Source organism: Balaenoptera ricei, chromosome 2 (genome assembly GCF_028023285.1).
Source record: "Balaenoptera ricei isolate mBalRic1 chromosome 2, mBalRic1.hap2, whole genome shotgun sequence".
In the NCBI taxonomy this organism is placed as follows: domain Eukaryota; kingdom Metazoa; phylum Chordata; class Mammalia; order Artiodactyla; family Balaenopteridae; genus Balaenoptera; species Balaenoptera ricei.
In genome coordinates this window covers 176,601,521-176,620,857 of record NC_082640.1, presented here as the reverse complement: position 1 = coordinate 176,620,857, position 19,337 = coordinate 176,601,521, and the positions used below count along the sequence as shown (strand labels likewise).

General features: G+C 56.0%; 1 protein-coding gene across 3 annotated transcripts in view; it reads left to right on the top strand.

The window, feature by feature from the left end:
* ITPK1 (inositol-tetrakisphosphate 1-kinase) overlaps positions 1-19,337 on the top strand; it is a 212,833-nt gene that overhangs the window by 176,590 nt on the left and 16,906 nt on the right. For all 3 annotated transcript variants that reach the window (XM_059914865.1, XM_059914864.1, XM_059914863.1), the window contains 3 exons: positions 14,534-14,632; positions 14,960-15,000; positions 18,772-18,937. In XM_059914865.1, the coding sequence (XP_059770848.1) occupies positions 14,534-14,632; positions 14,960-15,000; positions 18,772-18,937 (306 nt within the window). The remainder of the gene's footprint in view (positions 1-14,533; positions 14,633-14,959; positions 15,001-18,771; positions 18,938-19,337) is intronic.

Genomic DNA, 19,337 nt, shown 5'->3' with positions numbered 1-19,337 from the left:
CAGTAGTTGTGGCGCACGGGCTTAGTTGCTTCACGGCATGTGGGATCTTCCTGGGCCAGGGCTCGAACCCGTGTCCCCTGTATTGGCAGGCGGATTCTTAACCACTGCGCCACCAGGGAAGTCCCTATACAGAGTTTTAAAGAGTGAGTGTGCCTCCCTTCGCCCCGGTTGCACTGGAAAGTGACAGGGACTTCTCTGCCTTCTCAGACATCCATGGTGGGGAGGGGCCTCCATGGAGTCTCAGCATGATCTCATTTGTAAACAAAGGGAAAGGCAAAGATGAGAATTAAGAAGGAAAAGGAAAAGTTGGGGGTTGTGTCAGATATAGTGGAGAAATCGGGAGTAGACACGTTTCTTTGCTGCAGGACTTTTCAGAGCCTTTATGTGCTAATATGAATCTTCAGTCTCAGAGGCAGGCAAACTGAATTTTACCACCAGTGGAAGTTGCGCTGATAGCTTATATTTTCAAATAAAGAAAAAAATGCTAATTAAATTGTGACACACCATAAATGATGAGCCACATCTCAACTTCAGAGATGGAAAATGAAGAAAACAAAACAAAACAAAACCCACGCCCTAGAATTGATGAAATACAGCAATATTTAGCCTTTTCCACCTAATCAGTTATGGGTCCCCCCTCTCGTTTTTGTTGCGCTTATGGTAAGAGGCCTGGTCCACCCAGCACACCTCAGGAATTGCTGGACTGGATGCCTCCTGAGGGCCGCTCAACCCCAGCCCTGCTCAGATCTGGTCCTGAAGTCCCTCTGTCAGCAGGCAGGGCCCTGATTGCCAGTGGCTCAAATCTGTTTAGCCCGCACCTCTCTTCCCAGAGGCAGCCGCTCTTAAGTATGGAATCCATCCTTCCAGGCTCTTCTCGTACATGTACAAATACATGTGTGCTTAAAAAAAAAAAGAAAGAAAGGAAACAGTGTCCTACTACTTGTGTTCTCCTATAACTTGCTTTTTCTCCACTGAACATATGTCTTGGCTTCTTTCCACGTCAGCCCACGAAGATGAGGAAGACTAGGTCTGATCTGCCCCTTTTGATGACAACATAAGATTTCAGCATGTGAATGAAAAAAAAAACCCATAATTTACTCAATTATATGGGGCTCATAAAGTCATTCCAGTTTGATTTGGATTTTTTCTTATAACTGAGCTGCAGTAAACACAGGTCTTTGCATAGGTCTGTAAAATTAATCCCTAGAAGTAGAATTGCCCAAAGACCATTATAAACGTTTCTCACTTTGCAGGTATTGCTGGATTGTTCTTCAAAAGGTTTGAACAAATTTTACTCCTTAGAGTACATGGCTGCTGGAGAAATGATAACTGACTTACCTTCATTTGCATTTCTTCCATTATTGACAAGATTACGCATTTCTTCTTGTGTCTGTTGCCCCTTTGCATTTCTTCTGTGTATGAATTTTTTCATGTTAGTTGCCCATTTTTCTCTTGGGTTGTTGGTCTTTTTCTTATTGATTGATTAGAGCCCCTTTTGGGGTTAAGGAGATTGTCGTATTGTTTACAAATATGGACTGTTTCGTTGCTGGAAGCTTCATCTTTGCACTGGACCAAGCTAACGTTTTCTATTCTGCTTTTAGAATATGTATGACCAGAGAGAGCACTTCAAATATTATTTTTTAAAACGTCTTGAAAACAGCAAAGGCTGCTGCGTTTTGGGAGTTGGAGCCGAGTGGGGCAGTGAGCCTTTGGGTCCGGAAGGGGCCATAAATCAGTGCAAACAGCTGCCACAGAGTTAATCCGCGTTTCCAGCAGCCGTTTCCATAAGCTGGAATGGGACTCAGGAATGTCCCTGTCTCCACCGGGGCCAGTGTCTGACTTCCACGCTCCTGGCCTCGAGCACACTGGGTGCAGATAGTACTCTGTCCCCTCGAGAAGAAACAGGTCCTTAGCTGAGTCAGACTGGATGGAAGCTGGTCCAGCTGACCAGGGCCATGTCAGACTGGGGACTGTCAGACCTGTGGCCTTTGTTCCCCTCTGTTCCTGCCCAGAAGCCACCCCCTCCCCCAATTTCAGGCTGGTTCCCCACCTTCCAGTATTTTCCCCAACAGCACGCCTGTAGCTGGGGAGCTGAGGATCAGGCTGGTAGCAGGGCCTTAGGGGGGCCCCTCAGAAGCCTCCAGGGAGCAGGGTAGGGGCTGCAGCCACTGCTGAAATGCCCCCACCCCCCTACCCAGTGTCTCCAAATAACAGAGTCAAGGTCCCCCTTTGAAAACTCATAATAACCAAGCCTATTAGTTTCCTATTGCTGCATAACAGGTAACTACAAACTGAGTGGCTTTCAACATCCCCCCTTTGTTATCTCACAGTTCAGTAGGTCAGAAGTCTACCTGGCATGGCTGGTTTCTGGTCTCAGGGTGTCTCAGATGGGAATCAAGGTGTCAGCTGGGCTGAGTTCTCATCCGAAGGCCCCGAGGAAGAACCCGCTCCCAGGCTCATGCTTATTGGCAGGAATCACTTCCTTGTGGCTGCAGGACTGAGGTCCCAGTTTCCCTGCTGGCTGTCAGCAAGGGGCCACCCTCTGCTCTTAGGGCCCTTCTCATGGGCCCCTCCATCTTCAAGCCAGCAAAGGCTGTCCGGCCCTCCCTGTGCCTCAGGCAGCACCAGGCTGGGCCTCTGCACGGCACCCCTGCCGAGCCCTCCCTCACCATGTGAGCGGCAGGGACACAGCGTGAGCCTGTCGGCACTCAGGAAGCGCCACTTCTCTCCGCCTCCCCTCGGGGTCCTGGGGAGGAGCACCATCCAGGCTGGCTCCTGGGCCCTGAGGCCTCCAGGTTCACCGCCCGGTCTGTGTGGCCGTGGGCCTGGGTGGATGGAACCCTGGCCTCTCCTCACATCCACTGTCCTCGCGTGACCTTCTGAGGTGTCAGGCCCTTCTTCCCCTCAGACGCCATGGGTGAACTGGACGGTGAGCAGTGAGTGCCCAGCCGTGCCTGGGGAAGGCTCGCCCCAGGTTGCCTCAGCACCCAGCTCCCGTACACCCTTCACTTTCGGCCACTCTCAGCCTCTGACTCTGTCTGAGCCCCTTGGTGCCTGAGCAGAGGGCAGGGCCTTCTCTCCTCCCTTTTCCCGGAGGGGGTACCTCAAGGGCCCCCTGTGTCCTAAGCCTGATACTCATGAGACAGTCCTAGCTCCTGGGGAGCCCTCCACCCCATCGTGGGTTCAGAATGGATGCCCAGGTTGTAGACTGGGCCTCAGCGCGCAAGGAGGAGCAGACCCAATGCCAACTGAAGGCAGCCAAGCCTTACGTGGTGCTTCCCCCTGCACGGCCACTCACGGTGACTCATCTAGTCCTCACATCCTCACAAGGAGCCTAGGGTGTAGGAGCCGGTGTTACCCCCATCTTGCAGATGTGGAAACAGAGGCACAGAGAGGCGGCCAGCCCAGGGTGAGACAGTGGACCTGGGATCGGAACCCAGGCACCCAGCCCACCACTACGTACACCCATGGCCTACGAGAGGCTACGAGGATGAGGATCGGCCTCTTCCGGGATCAACCCAAAGCCCTGGCAGATTTCCAGGTGGTTCCCATGAGTCAGGCTCCCCAGTCCCCACATCTCCAGGGCATGCGGCTTCAAGGGCTGGAACTTCAATGACTTAAACAAAACAAAACATATTATTTCAGTTTCATGTCATCTGGGGCTGTGAATGGGTCTGAAGAGACAGGATGATGTCACCGTCGTCCAATCGTTTCCACCCTTTTGAAGCCCGACACAAATCCCCCCACAAATCCAGCCTCTGTGCCTCCAGGGGGCCTCGGGCTATAGGGAGAGATGAGTCACCTTCCATAAAGGGAATGCAGAGTGAACTGGAAGCGGGTGCTAGGGGGCGTGCGGGGTCAGAGCAGGGAACAGTTCCTGAGTGTCGCTGGGGGGAACCAGCAGAGATTCTGACTCATCGAGGTGGGGCGGGGCGGCTTGGGGGCATCCCAGGAAGGTGCCTCCTGAGGAGAGCGGGGAGGCGAGGGCGGAGCACTGCCTTGGGGAGCCCTTCCGTGGCCAGGCTGGTGGGCGGGACATTATACTGCGGACAGGGGGAGCAGGAGAGTCAAGGTGCGGACGGGAAGCGCCCTCCTCACGCCCAGGCCCGGCTCCACTTCAGAGACCGCTTCCCACTTGCATCTCTTCTCGTCCCGTGGGCTTGTCATCCGGGCCCTTCCTGGCCGCCTCCTCCTGATCCAGGCCTGCGGCTGCTGTCCCTCCCCAACTTGTCTGTTCTGAATTACTGGGTGGCTACCATCACCACGAGCCAAAAAGCCACTCGGTTGTCTTCAGAGGGGCTGTCAGGCTAAGACTTGGTTTGCCCAGGATACACAGAACGTCTTTCCCTGTCTAGGATTCGAGAACACGTGGCTCTTGCCCCCTAACAGGATGACGGCAGGGGGCAGGTGACTTTGGACGATCAGGCACCAGACGAGTCACGAACACTGGAGTCTGCAGATTGGCAGGCCAGGCCAGCACTCAAGCCCCATGGCCGCAGTCACTAGGGCTGCGCCAGAGCAACAGCGCTGCCTGGTGGCCAGTCGAGGAGTTGCAGGCCGCCTCCTTTCTCTCCCTGTGCTGGTCAGTTGTGCTCCTCCATGCTCCCCTTTCTCCTTTTGTTTCCGGGCTCACAGCTCACACTTATTCGGTTCATCTCACACATGTGCACTTGTCAGAGAGTTTTTACTGACGGCTGCCTTCTCTGAGCAGCACTGGGCTAGGGGTCAGGCCAGGTCCTGACCCCAAGGAACGTACCGCCTGGTTGCACAGTCAGAACCCAAATGTGTGGAAATTTACTAGGGGACCAGAAGTGAACAAGCAAACAAGGTAGCGATGCAGGAGAGAGATGGTAGTGGAACAGGTGAGACTGCCAGTAGAAGATGCAGGGGAGGTGTCATTGTTAGGAGACAGCTTGTTCCCAGGGGCTTAGGGGAAATTGAGTGACAGCGGCTGAGCGGGTTGTTGCCGACTGGTGGGAGGAGGGGAGTCCCAGAGGCGTGTGTGGGGAATGATGAGGAGACCACTCCGCGTGGAGCCGGGCTTTGGCTGGGAACGATCTTGGTTCTGCATCTGAGAGGAGCTGGGAAGTGAGTTAGATTGCCAGGGCTGCTACAACAAAGCTCCACAGACTGGGTGGCTTAAATCACAGAAGTTAATTTTCTCACATTTCTGGAGACTGGAAGTCCAAGATCAAGGTGCTGGCAGGGCTGGTTTCCTCTGAGGCTTCTCTCCTTGGCTTGTAGGTGGCTGTCTTCTCCCTGTGTCTTGTCATGGTCTTCCCTCTGTCTCCTGTCTCCTCTTCTTAAGGATATGAGTCAGTTGGATTAGGGCCCCCATGTGACCTCGTTTTAACTTAATCCCCTCTTTAAAGGCCCTATCTCCAAATAATAGCCACATTTTGAGGTCCTGAGGGTTGGGCCTTCAGCATATGAACTTGGGGGGACACAGTGCAGCCCATAATGGGAAGGCAAACAGAATCATGTTGCAGGAGCCTGGAAAGGCTCTTCACGCACATCAGCCTTGGACAATTATTGAGCTGAGAGCTGCTTCAATATATAGGTCGGAGCTTTAGGATGATGATCCGGGATCCAGCCGCTGTGTGTAGTTTGCGCTGGATGGTAGCTGAGGTGGGCAGGATACCGGGAATCCAGTGGTTTGTGGGTATTTTGCAGCCACAGTGGGGAGAAGATGGTTCTGGGGTGAGGGTACCAAGAAGGGGGTTCCTTGGTTAACAAACGCCAGCAGCTGGGAAGAAGCCCCAGCCCTGGGCCACCGCACTTGTTCTGTCTGTCCCGGCGGATCATCCAAGGGTTGAACCTGGGATGGGTCGTGCTGGGCAGGCTGGGGCCACTACAGCTACCCAGATGCTGGGGTGCAGCTGCCCTTCCTGGAGGGAACTGTTTCATAATTTTAAAATACGTTTTGTAAACGTGGGGGAGTGGGAGACAACCCTGAGAAGTCGGTACTGTTTTTGTTGTCCTCTTTCCCGCGAGGAAGCTGAGGCCGAAGTGAAGTTACTTGGCCAGCGTGGCACAGCTGATACGAGGTGGAGCCGGGATTCAAAGCCAGGCACACCGGGCCCTGGTGAGCCCACAGGAGAGGCCTCCTCCGAGGTGTGGGAGAAGCGGGTGCTCAGAGGAGGGAGGTGGCCTGACCCAGGGCTTGGGGCACGAGATGGAGCTTCCCAGGCCAGGAAGGAGCTGCAAGAAGGGGCTTGCAGGGCCGAGGGACCAGCATGTGCAGAGGCTCCGGGGCCTGTGAAATCAGGGTGTTAGTTTTTCTCAACTCTCAGAAGATTGAGTGAGAGCCCGGACCCTGCCCACGCCTCCCCGCTCCCGTGCCTGCTGTCAGTGACACAGTGGATCTCCTCACTGTCCCCTCCTGAATAAGGCTCTTTCCTGCCATACAACACAGGCCCCGGGGAATGGGGAGTGGCCCAGGGAAGCAGGGCTGAGCCCGGCTCTGAAGGCAGCATCTGGTGCCCCCAGCTGGGGGGGGTCCTGGGCCGAGATGTGAGGAAACCTGCCTTTTGATAAGGGCCACCTCCCTCCGGCCAGGTGAGGTGGGAGCCCAGGCCGGCGCTTCGTTCATTCACTCATGCACTTGTTTGTTGGGAATGCAGCCATGAACACGGTACACAAGGCCCCTGCCTTCACGGAGCCCACATTCTGCCTGAAAGGTGGAGCCCCAAGTCGAGGCAGCAGCTCTCTGACGGAGGAGGGAGGGTTTGCATGGACTGAAATTTCCGGCCTTCACCGAGGCCCACCGGGATGTCGCCTCCCCCCCGAGGAGCCCTCCCTGGTCTCTCCAGGATGCAGTTAGAAGTCTGCACGTGCTTCCTAGCGCAGCCCTGCTCTCCCGGGGGTCGGTCTGCTGGCTCGTACCTGAGTCACACGCTCCCTCGGCGCTGCCTTCAGCACGCAGGGCTTGGGGTGCACCTGTTGGGAGCCGGGTGAGGGGCCCTTCGCCACCACCCGGCTCCCGGTGGCACCTGTGAGCCCAGAGGCTCCCCTGTCGTGTCGTTGGTGGGGGGGGGGGGCGGCGTGTGAACAGATGGCAACTCCAGGCCCTTGCCCACCGCACTCCCTGCACCCCCATCCCCGCCAAGGGGGAGCTGGCTTCTTTAGCTGGCATTTCGCAGCCCTTTTTCCTCATCCTTTCAACTCCAGCAAGTAGACAGGAGTGATTAATTATGATCCCCAGTCTACTGATAGGAGCCCAAGACCTGAAAGGCCACGTGGCTCGCCTGGGCCCAGGGGAGCCGCCGGAACTTGCATGCAGGTCTCCGGGCCCCCGTCCAGGGCTTTCGCTCACTGGGTCATGCACGGCCCTTGCCCCCAGCCCCCCACACCAGCCGGTGTCTCCGGGCCTCGCTCCCTGTGCTGCGGGGCCTGCTCGACCCTGAGTGACCCTGTGTGCGGGGGTGGGACCATTCACTGTGTCACCCGTCGTCCTCCCTCATGAAAGTACTGCCCAGATTTCTGAAAAAGGGACTGCCTGGGGCTGGGAAGGCACGGTCAAGACCCTGCATTGCTGGTGCCCCAGGAAACTGCCGCCGTCCCTTTGGGAAGCAGCATGACCCTGTGGCAAGAAACATAGAAACGTTGATGGCGGTGGAGCGCGGACCCCCTCCTGGGAATGCGGCCTGTGGAAAGGACTCATCACAAGCCCAGAGCCTTATCATGCATGAGAGGTGTTCAGCCCATGGTGGAGGAAGATTGGCACAAACATGAATGTCTGACCTGAGGGGAAATGTCACCAGTCGGGTGACCAGGAAATGCAAAATCACAGGAAAATACTGGTGGCAACAGCATTCAGTAAAAACAATTAAAAAGGAAAGTCCGGTCAGAGTCATAGCAAAGTAGATAAACAAGATGCTTCTGCAGGGGAAAGTCCTCCAGAGAAGCCAGCGGCCAGGCTGAGAGGGGACAGCTGTGACAGCTGTCGTCTTTTCAAATGGAACAGACCTGGGTGGGCAGGCCTCGGGGGAGCGGAGTGTGAGGGTGCAGCGGTGGCCCGAGGGCGCAGGTAGCAGGCAGGCGGCCTGGAATGTGGGACATCGGCGCCCAAGCACACTGACCATAGGCTCTGCGTCTGTCCAGATGTGGCCTAGATGCCCGAGGAGCCGGCCTTGTGCGTAGGGCGCTGTCGAAGATCAGTCCCTTCACTCAGCAAGCACTTGTTGAGCACCTACTGTGTACCTCAGTGTTCTAGGCACTGGGCCCACAGCAGTGAATAAACCCACCAGCCCCTGCCCTCATGGAATCAATGTTCTAGAGATGGAGACAGAGCCCTCGAATGTAGTAACTCCTCCCCCTGGCACGTCCCAGGTGAGTCCTCCCCACTGCCTAGGAGCACACAGCGGGCTCCAGGCCCTCGGAGCCGCTTCTCTGGTCTGTCTGCAGCTCCTCTCGCCTCAGCACAGCCCTCACTCGTGGGTGTCATTCTCTGGGGCCCCGCCCTGCAAAGGATTCCCACTCTGCATGTCCTTGGGGACTGTCCCTGCCCCAGGTTTTGTTTCCACTGGGTATCATCTGGGTGAAGAAGTTATACCTGTCTGGGAGAAAAGAACCAAAGCAGAGTCTTGTCACAGCTGTCCCCAGGCCCCGCATCGCCGGGGCCCCGCCAAGGCTTCCTTCGCATCTGTGTGCAGAGGGCCTGCTCTGCTGGCACCATGCTGGGCACAGCCAGGGAGCCAAGGAGGGTGAGGCCCGGGGCCCAACGTCCCCGGTAGCTGGACATGGACCGGTGGCCACGATTCAGAACCTACCCACTCTCCTGTGGGCAGCCCAGGTGACCTTGCCCAGTGTAGTAATAGAAATAGCAGCCACTGCTATGTGCCTGTGAGGTGCCAAGGCCTCCCAACAACCCTCTAGGGAGGCATCGCTCCCATTTTACAGATGAAAAGAGCAAGGCCCAGCATTGTTCAGTCATTTGCCAAAGGTTACAGCTAGTTTACCCCAGGTTCAAAGTCAGGCTTCAAATCTGCACCTTCAAAGTGCTGTCTCCACCTCTCCCCTACCCCTAGTTGTCCTCTTGTAACACCTGTTTGTCATTGTCTTTTGTCCTCTTGCTAGTTCTGTATCAGCTGCCACCAGTTGCATGGGAGCATGGCCACCTGCCAGAGTGGACAGGGCAGTGATGTGACTTGGACACCTGGATTCTCACCCTGGGCCTGCCGGTGACTTGTGTATGGTCTTGAACTATTCTCTTCCCCTCTCTGGACTTGATAGGACTTGCCATCTCCGAGGACCTCTGGCTTCACGTTCTCTGATGAGGGTAGCAGAGAGGGAAGAGCGGGTGTTTCAGGTTCCCAGGGGCTAATATTTCAGCTCTTAACAGAACACAACCCACCATCTGACTAAAAAAAACCCTCTTTCCAACTCCCATCCAGAAATAAAGACGACAGATAAATAAGCAGCAGTAGCCTTTTTCCGGGAACCAGAAATAGCGCCCAGTGCTGACTGATAGAAAGAGTCTTATTCTATTTGGGGGAGAAGAGCTGTTGGCACTGTTGTGATTTTCCCAGGGCGGAGCTGGAGGGAACTCTGCTGTCGCTGTCCCTCACGTGGGGCGGGGCCGACCTGTCTGCTGCCACCAAGGCGCTGGCTCCACCGCTGCAGGGCGCGGCTGCTTCCTCGACCCTCCCACTCAGGTGACCTTTGTGTCCACGAGCCAGACTGATGTCACCGTCTGCATCTCAAAGGCTGGGTCCGTTTGTATGACCAGACGGCAGCATGTCCTCAAGCAGGGCCTTTGCACTGGCCGTTCCGTCTGCCAGGAGCGCGTTTCCCCCAGATGCCCAGGCTGACCGCTCGCCTTCCTGTGCCTTCGCTCAGCGAGGCATATCCCGATCACACCTCCACCTCCACTGGCAGCCCCCTCGCGCTCCCCGTGTCACCCGCCAGCACCATCTAGCTGTCCCTTTTACTCATCCATCGGGCTTATTGTCCGGTCCCTGCACCTGGAATGGCAGCTCCACAAGGCAGCGTTGCCTGTGTGCCTTCATTGCTGGGTCTCTAGCTCCAGGGATACAACACATTTTTTTGTTGGTGACCGGTTGTTGAAACCAAAATAGAAACAGTAGTAGTTTCTAATTTACTGTGATTTCACAGGCGTGGCAGGATGATTTTGGCTACAAGCAGTAGTCATGGTGGTCTGCTGTACCCGAGTCCAGCGTTGGGACAGGCCCCGGGCGTGCGGCAGCCTGCAGCCCAGTGAGGGACACAGGTTCCTTTCCAGCCTCTGCCCTGCGGGCACAGGACTGCCTTCCCCCAAGGCTGACCCCCACAGACTGAGCTTGGTCTGTGGGCCTTTCAGGCCGCATGATCAGGGAGGTCTCAGTCCCGGGCCCACCCTGGAGAGGGTGCGGGGTTTGCAGCTGGTAGTGCCTGCTTCTCGGGGTGTGGTCAACAAGCTCCAAGTTAGGATAAAGGAAGAAGAGCATGACGCTGTGCCTGGGCCCCTCTTTCTTGTCACACTCGGTCCTTGGCCACCTCTGCTGGGTCCTGCCACCACCCAGGCTACCACCTCAGACACCAGAGCCTGAGATTTCGGAAAGGTGTGGGTGTCTGGCCTAATGCTGGATGCGGCCTGTTCGTTGGAAGTGTCTCGTCTCTGCATTTCATCTGGACCCCAGATATCTCCGGGAGAGCACTCCTCATCCTTCTCTGGTTCACCCTGGCCTTGGCAGGGGCGGGGCTGGGGGACGGGTCTCTGCAGGTTTTCTGGAGGATCGAAGGAGACACTATACCCGAAGCATTTATTTAGCCCAGTTTCCCACAGAGAGTGAGTGCTCGCTGGATGGCAGCTGCTGCCGCTGGGGTTTTTTCCTTATTTTTCTTTTTCAATTGGTATAAGCCACATACCATAAAATCCACCTTTTTAAAGTGTAGATACAGTTCAGTAGGTGTGAATATATTCACAGAGTTGTACAACCATCACAATTATCTAATCCCAGAACATTTTCATCACCCCAAAAAGGAATGTACCCATTTGCACTCACTCCGCATTCCACCTGCCCCCCAGGCCCTGGCAACCACCAGTCTCCTTTCTGTCTCTATGGATCGGCCCATTCTGGACATTTGGGATAAAGTCATATATTTTGTGGCTTTTCTAACTGGCTTCCTTCACTTAGCAGAATGTTTTCAAGGTTTATCTACGTTGTAGCATGAATCAGTGCTTTTTATGGCTGGATATATTCCATTGCATGGATATATCACGTTTTGTTTACCCACTCATCAGTTGATTGACATTTGGGTTGTTGCTACTCTTTGGCTGTGATGAATAACGCTGTTATGAACATTCCTGGACAGGTTTTTTTGTGGACATATGTTTCTGTCCTCTTGGTTGTATAGCTAGGAGTGGACTGCTGGGTCACACTGGAACTATGTTTGACTGTTTGAAGAACTGCCAGACTGTTTCTCAAAGCAGCTGGACCATTTTACATTCCCACCGGCAATGTCAGGACACTTGTTATTGTCTGTCTTTTTGGTTGTAGCCAACCTAATAGGCGTGGTTTTGATCTTCATTCCTCTGATGGCTAATGATGTTGAGCATCCTTTCCCGTGCTTATTGGCTATTCGTACGTCCTATTTTGAGAACTGTCCATTTCAGATCCTTTGCCCATTTTCAAAATTGGGTTATTGGTCTTTTAATTGTTTGGTTGTTAATAGTTCTTCATAAATTTTGGATACTAGACCCTTATCAGATATATGATTTGCAAATATTTCCCCCCATTCTGTGGGTTGTCTTTTCACTTTCTTGATCGTATCCTTTGAAGCACACAAGTTTTAAATTTTGATGACTTCAGATGTGTCTATTTTTACTTCGGTTGCTTGTGCTTTTGGTATCTAAGAAACCATGTCTAATCCAAGGTCATAAAGATTTACACCTGTGTGTTCTTCTAAGCATTTTATAGTTTTAGCTCAAATGCTTTTTCTGCATCTATTGATAGGATCGTGTGGGTTTTGTCCTTTATTCTGTTGATATGGAGCGGGCACTTTTTCTACTAGGGAGGCCATGGTCAGTAGCATGGACTTGGGAGCCAGCTGCCCGGGGATGAGCCCCCAGCTGCACCCCTCACTCACTGTGTGACTCTGGACAGGGAACTTCACCTCTCTGTGCCCCATTTTCTTTATCTGTAAAATGGGGGTGACAGCACCTCTTTGTGGGGTTCTTGTGAGGGTAGATGATTGCTTTGCAGGCTGTGTGGAACAGTGTCTGACACATAACAAGTGGGGTTTATTGACAGTTGGCCGCTAGCCATGACATGACTTGAAAGCTTTGGGCTGGGGTGGGAAGGGCATTGAAGGCGGATCTGAAAGCCAGGCAGATTCACCTGCTCCGAAAACTCCGGAAGCTCTGACCGGAGGAGGTCTGTTTGACTCCAGGGATCTCTGAGTCTTCCCATGGGAGGGCTGGGTCCAGGGTGGACCCCCTGCCAGGCCAGGTGGGCAACTGCTGCAAGCCGGCCTGCTGCCACACTCTCCAGTTTGTTTGGCCTGGAGCGTCACGCCCTGTTAGGGCTGGGCTGGAGGGGCTGCAGCAAGGAGCCTTTGCGCAGGGCGCTTCCTCCTTCCACAGCCTGCCAGCCCCTCACCCGTGTTTCCACCCCGGCTCTGACCCTGGGCAGGGGGTGCAGAAATGGGGCCCTGTTTAGACAGTGGCTTACAGCTGAGAGCCAGGACACCCTCCCCCCGCCCCAACCCTACCTCCCTGCTCTGATGTCCCTGACTTCTCTTCTCCTGGCCTGCCATGTGAGCCTAGCTCCTTGTCCTGGCTCTGTACGTGGCTGTCAAGTGACCTTGGGCAAAGACGGCCTCTTTGGGCCTCTGTTTCAGCATCTGTCCCTGAGGAATATGCGTGCTCCGTGCAGAGGGCCTGCCTCGCCGTCTGCCAGGGCTCCACCCTCCCTGGGTCCCCGAGAACCTGCCATCACTCTGCGCCTGTTTGGAGTTTGGACTTTGCTGGTGGGGGCGGGGGGCGGGGAGGGAAATTAGAACACTTTTAATGTTCCCTGTGTAATTCTTGGCACTGGCTTTTATGAGATATGTGAAGCTGGATCTTACCTTGGTTTCAATGTTTTAATGTACTGACCTCTTAGCTAGCCAAGTAGTAGAAGCTGTTGGAGACAAGCTGCTTTATTGTTTGCCTTCGGTTTGGTTTCCAAGTTTGTGGCAGGGATGGGGGTGTCACCCCCATCCCACTGATGCTCAGCCTTTCCCAGCTCCTGTGCCCAGAAATACAGGGTGGTCTTACCTCCTGGGAGCTGGTGCCCTGAGTGGGGATGGAGGTAGACTGAGTAGTAATAACAAACCAGTCATGCAATTTAACAATCAGTAGAGAGATTCAGAATACACTTTGTTTTCCCACGAATAATCTGTTTTGCCCTCACTCGGTGTCTGGCACCAGGAGCGTCCTGACGAACAGAGCACACCCAGCTCCCAGAGCTTCTCAGAAAACCAAACACGCCTGGAACCCACAGGGTGAGCGCGCACCCCTGCAAGAGCGGGGACTCAGGAAAGCAGCGGCGTGGGGGGTGGGGCCGGGGCTGGAGTGTGGTGGCAGGAGGAGGGCGGTGCCTGTGCTCACGTGTGGCCCGTCGGGGTGACAGAGGGGTCGGGAGCCGCCTCTGTTAGATGGCGAGAGGCTGCATGCCAGGGGTCCCTGTGTGACTGCGAGCCGCTCTTTAATCCCCCCACCCCACCCTCAGCATCCTCCCCACGGGATTATTTGCAGACTTCAGAGGTGATGTACGTAAAGCCCTTGGCAGTGCTAGACCCGGGGTAAGAGCTGAAGGGCTGGTGTCGTTCCTGTGATTATCATTAAGCTGATACTGCATATGGAGGGGGAAGTCTTTTTTTTTTTTTAACATCTTTATTGGAGTATAATTGCTTTGCAATGGTGTGTTAGTTTCTGCTGTGTAACAAAGTGAATCAGCTATATATATACATACATCCCCATATCTCCTCCCTCTTGCGTCTCCCTCCCACCCTCCCTATCCCACCCCTCTACGTGGTCACAAAGCGCTGAGCTGATCTCCCTGTGCTATGCGGCTGCTTCCCACTAGCTATCTATTTTACATTTGGTAGTGTATATAAGTCCATGCCACTCTCTCACTTCGTCCCAGCTTACCCTTTGGAGGGGGAAGTCTTCATTGCCCCAGAACAGAGTTCATAGTTGATTGAGTGAAAATTTGAGTTACAAAACTCAAATTGAGTTTTGTTGAGTACCTCGTTGGGGAGCTGTGTGTGTGTGTCACATGCCCAAGTGCGGGCTAGGAGGTAATCGCGGTCGTATCTGTGACTGGGTCTGGTTTTCACCTTTAGTTGATCTTCAGCCTTTGCCGTTATCATGTATTGGTTCCGTCATTACAGAAATGCTATTAGAAAAGGTAATGAAAGTCTGTGCTCTCATTCCTGGCGCGTGTGGGTGACTGTAGCATATGGGCCGTCAGATGGGGTGGGCAGGGGCGCTGAGGGCACCCCGAGGAGAGGGCGGTGCTGACTTGGGCTTCTCCTCCACCCCCAGATGACAGGATCTGCTCACCACCCTTCATGGAGCTCACGAGCCTGGGCGGAGACGACACCATGCGGCTCCTGGAGGAGAATGGCCTGGCCTTCCCGTTCAGTGCGTACCGTGCCCTGAGCGTGCCGCGTGGGGGCCGGGTGGGCCTTAAACTTCCCGAGGGTGCAGGCAGGCCTCGGCCGCCGGGGAGGGCATGGCCCCGGGTCCCTGGGTTCCTGGGTGGTGAGGGCCTGGCCCGGCGGCGTCCGTCCAGCTCACCCGTGGGCAGGTGCTGGCCCTGGTCGAGTCCGCGCCGCCCTCCAGCTCCCACCTGCCCCTCCCCTGAGGGGCTGCGGGAGTTGTCGAGAGTTTCTTCCTGTACCTGCAAGGCTGGGCTCTGTGGGTGAATAACCTCGCTAACCCCTCTGTTTTTCTCTCCCCCACCCACAGTTTGCAAAACCAGAGTGGCTCATGGCACCAACTCTCACGAGGTGAGTGGGAGATGTGACGACTTGACTGCCCTGTGCCCCGCCTCCCCACCCCTGCCGTCCCCCTGCCCCCGATCCGTTCAGCTCGCGGTGTCTCTCTGGGAGCCCGCCAGGCCTGCTGCTGGATCCCGCTCTGTGTCCTGCTCCTGATGGTCGCGGCTTTGTACGCTGTCTCCACCCACACCCGCACCCTGTGCCTGTCCTGTCCCCGAGGCCGCGATGGCTGTGCCTGCCCCCTTTGTGCCCGGGCGAGCCAGGCCTCCATCTCACCAGTCCTTTGACCCGTCGGTGTCAGTCCCTTCCTGCTCTGTGCCGGGCACTGGCCTGGGCCCCGCTGAAAAGATGCCATCGCTGCCCACAGGGATCTGCCAGTCCTGCTGAATTTGGGAAGGGGGTGAGAGGCGGAAGGAGTACCCTACCTGCCGTGTACGTGATTGCCCCACCCTCTCATTCATTCCTGTGTTCACCCAGTGGTCATTCCCGGCCTTGGGTGCCGCGGGAAGGATGCGTAAGATGTGAGTCCTGCCCTGGTGGGGAGCACAGAGTCCCGGAGGCGGAGGGCACCAGCGGGGTGTGGTTGGGAGACTGAGCGGAGGAAGCCTTTTGGGGGCAAGAGGAGCTAATGGCCAGGCAGGGGCTCTGCTGGGTCTGTCGCCGTCCTTAAGAACCATGCCTGGGACATTGTCTTCAGGGGCACAGCCCAGCCTGGGGACCCCCTCATTAGGTGCATGGGAGGACACCCTGGGCCGTAGACATCTGACCCACCCAGAAGGCCCTGTGGGAGAGTCTGTCCCGGGCAGCCCCGCCGTCAGAAATGCTCCCCCAAGACCTATGACTAAACGTGGACAACCCCGGCAGTGCGCCCTGGAGAAGATGTATGTAGTGTCTTTATCCCTGGCGTGCATTTATGGGGAAATGTCTGTGAACAGATGTGTCCCTGTGGTGTGGTACATGCCATGATGGGGCTGCAAGGCTGAGGGGGTCCCTTTGCTTGTGGGAGGGAACGTGAGGCCAGGAAATCCTGGCCTGTAGCAAAGGTCAGCTGTCTCCTAAGGTCAGGAGCCCTCATGGAACCTTCCCTGTCCAGGCCTGCCTGGGCTCCGGGCCAGGGGTGTGCGCCCCAGGAGGGAGCAGGAAGGCTTCAGAGCAGCCAGAATCGTGTCCCTGGAACCCACACTCCCCTCGCTGGCACCAGCACCTGCTCCCCGACCTTCCACCTGGCCCTTTTCACCACCAAACGGTTCCTCTGTTGGTCAGTGCCTCGGGGTTTTCAGGACAGAAAGGCAACTGCAGTCGTTAGTGTAATTAGACCAGCCTAATGCAGAATAGGTCAGCCTGCCAGGAAGGAACCGCTTCTGCTGTTGACGTAAGAACTTTGGAATCACACCAGCCTGGGACCAGGTCTGGTTCTGAGCACCACCAGCTGTGTGACTTCGGGCAGATTACCCAGCCTCTCTGGGTTTCCGTCCCACACTTGTAACTGGGGATATGGTGGCTGTTGTAAGGATAAGGGAGTTGCTGCATGTGGTGCCATGGGGCCTGGCCCAGGGAGTGTTTGATACGCTGTCGTGGAACCAGTTGCCCTGGAGCCCGCTGGGTCATTGCTGACGGGGCAGGGGTTCCGGATCGAGGTGGCCACCCTCCTCCGGGGGAGTCTCGACTCCATGGGGTCAAGCGCCTTCAGGGGAGGCTACTTCACCCCTCAGTCCAGTTATCCAAGTCTGGCTCCAAGGTGTGAGCCACGTCCCCCCCACTTCCCCACCCCTGGGGCTCCCCCAGCCTGCCGTGCGCTGTTTCCGGGAGGGGCTCCTCTGCTGGGTGGGGGTCAGGGACAGAGCCCTGAGATTGGGGTCTGGGGTGTTGCAGATTCCCAGGGGGCTTGTGTGCCGCGGGCCGTCTGCCTCCTGGGAGGCTGTTAGCATCAGAGGGACGCCCCCTCTGGCGGGGTGCCCTCCGTGGCCTGAGCCTGGGGGTGGGACGCCGAGGCTCGTCACCCCCCTCAGGGGTGCCCGGGGATGCTGACTGCAGCGAGGAGGGAGGGCATCTCTGTGCACGTGATTAGCTTTACACAGGAAAGGGGGCTTTCTGACCGGGGTCCTCACCTGTACCCCAGTCTGCCCGAGCCCTACCTCTGATTCCCCGGTCCCTTGCTCAACTGAAATCGGGACTAGTTTGTTTTCATCTTATGTTCACATGGTGGTTTGGGCTCCTGTCTTGGCTTTAAGCTGGTGTAAGCACACAAATTTGCTCCACAGTGGAATACCACGTCCCCTCCTTTAAAAAAAAAGCCAAAAAAAACCCCCACTGAGCCAAAAGCTCGGAGAACCCCGAAGCTACCCCATGGTGGTTATTTTATTTATTTATTTTTAATTTTTTTGGCCACACTGCGCGACATGCGGGATCTTAGTTCCCTGACCAGGGATCGAACCCGTGCCCCCTGCAGTGGAAGTGCGGAGTCTTAACCACTGGACCGCCAGGGAAGCCCCACCATGGTGGTTACTGATGGTATTTTACAGGTGAGGAAAATGGAGCTTAAACAGGGCTTATGCAGCAAGCGCCAGGGCTGGGTCTTGAACCCATGTATGGCTCTCTTACTTTCATCAGATGGCTAAGGAGATAATTCACTGCGGCGCGCGCACGCACACACACACACACACACACACACACACACACACACACACACACCCCTTTCGTTTCCCCGTGTGACCTGGATCTCTACTTCTGCCCCACCCGGCTGAGCACCAGGCACGTCGTGGTCGTGCTCTGTGACAGTTGATGTGGGAGGCAACAGCCAGTGTGGTGGCCAGCTGTCCAGCCCCGTTACCTCTCCCAGCAGCTCTGGGCATCTGGTGGCTCCTTCCTGGGGCCCCGTAGCCTTGAACGAAGCATTAGCCGTGACCCCGGCACTGGCAGCTGGCTGCAGTGGGCCCTGCCTCAGCCAAAGCGGGCAGGCTTTCTCCCGCCGCCCCTCTTCCCATCTCGACCTCAGTCCCCTGCCAGACCCTCCTGTTGGAGGCCTTTGTCCCCAGAGGATTCAGGGACGGGGAGCGGCATGTTCCCATTCCTCAAGTGCTCGTGTGGCTCACTCAGTGTCCAAGACGGCAAGGCTGGGGGCTGTTGGACCCCAGCCCATTCTGGGCTCTGTCACTTTCCAGCAGCCACTAAGTGCCGCAGGGCCTCAGTTTCCTCATCTGTAAAAGGGGCGTGGTGTCAGTGCCCACCTCGGGGGTACATTGTGAGGGAAACACCAGGTGATTCATGTAAAGTGGTTAGAACAGGGCCAGGTGTGTCATGAGTGCTCAAAAGGCAGCGCTTGTCGTTATGCAGGCTTGGACCCAAGGCCTCCCAAACCCTGATCCATTGTCTTCCACCTCCTGGCTGTGCCACCCGCGCCCCCCCCTCCCCCGACCAAAGACTTTGTGGAGGAACCTCTAGGAGGTCATAAGGGTTAAGTAGTACACAACCCAGGGGGTCCTATTCCCTGGGTGCAGTGTGAGTAGTGGAATTGTGCAGTGCACAGCCAGCTCAGCCTTACATGGCGGGCCTGATGGTGCAGGATGTCCAAACCCCCATAGCAGGAGTGGATTGATCCCCAGGTGTTCTTCTCAAGTCCCACTCCACTCACCCTGGCTTGAGACTCTTCTTGGGGAGCCCTTGTGCTACAGGACCAGGGGTGGGCCTTGGTGGCAGTGCTCCGGACAGGTGACACACCCCGTGTCTGGGGCTGAGGAGGTAGTGCACTCTGACCAAGCCCTTGGCCCCCTGTCTCCCCAGATGGCCATCGTGTTCAACCAGGAGGGCCTGAGCGCCATCCAGCTGCCCTGCGTGGTCCAGAATTTCATCAACCACAACGCCGTCCTGTACAAGGTGTTTGTGGTCGGCGAGTCCTATACCGTGGTCCAGAGGCCCTCGCTGAAGAACTTCTCTGCGGGCACATCAGGTAACTGAGCCTCGCGCCATCTCTGGATGCCCTGAGCTCAGGGGCACGGCTGGAGCACGGCACTAGCCGCCAGTTTCTGGAGCGGGGAGAGGTGATCTGAAGGTTGGAAGAGTTGTGTCCAGTAGGTAAAGAGGTCTTGGGGCACGCCAGGTCATTGTAAGGGCTCCGTCTGTCTCAACTGCCATAAATTCCAGGAAGAACCTGAAAGCTTTCTGCACCCAGGCCGCTTCCCGGGGCCCCATGCGATAATGAGGCTCACAGGGAACACGCTGGAATGGATGATGGTCCCTTCAGCGAAGCCAGGGAGGGATAGGGAGGGAGGGGCCCCTCATACTTTGAGGACCAGAGCGCTGGCTGCTTTATCACGTCTCCTTTTTCCAACTGGGAAACACTGAGTTCC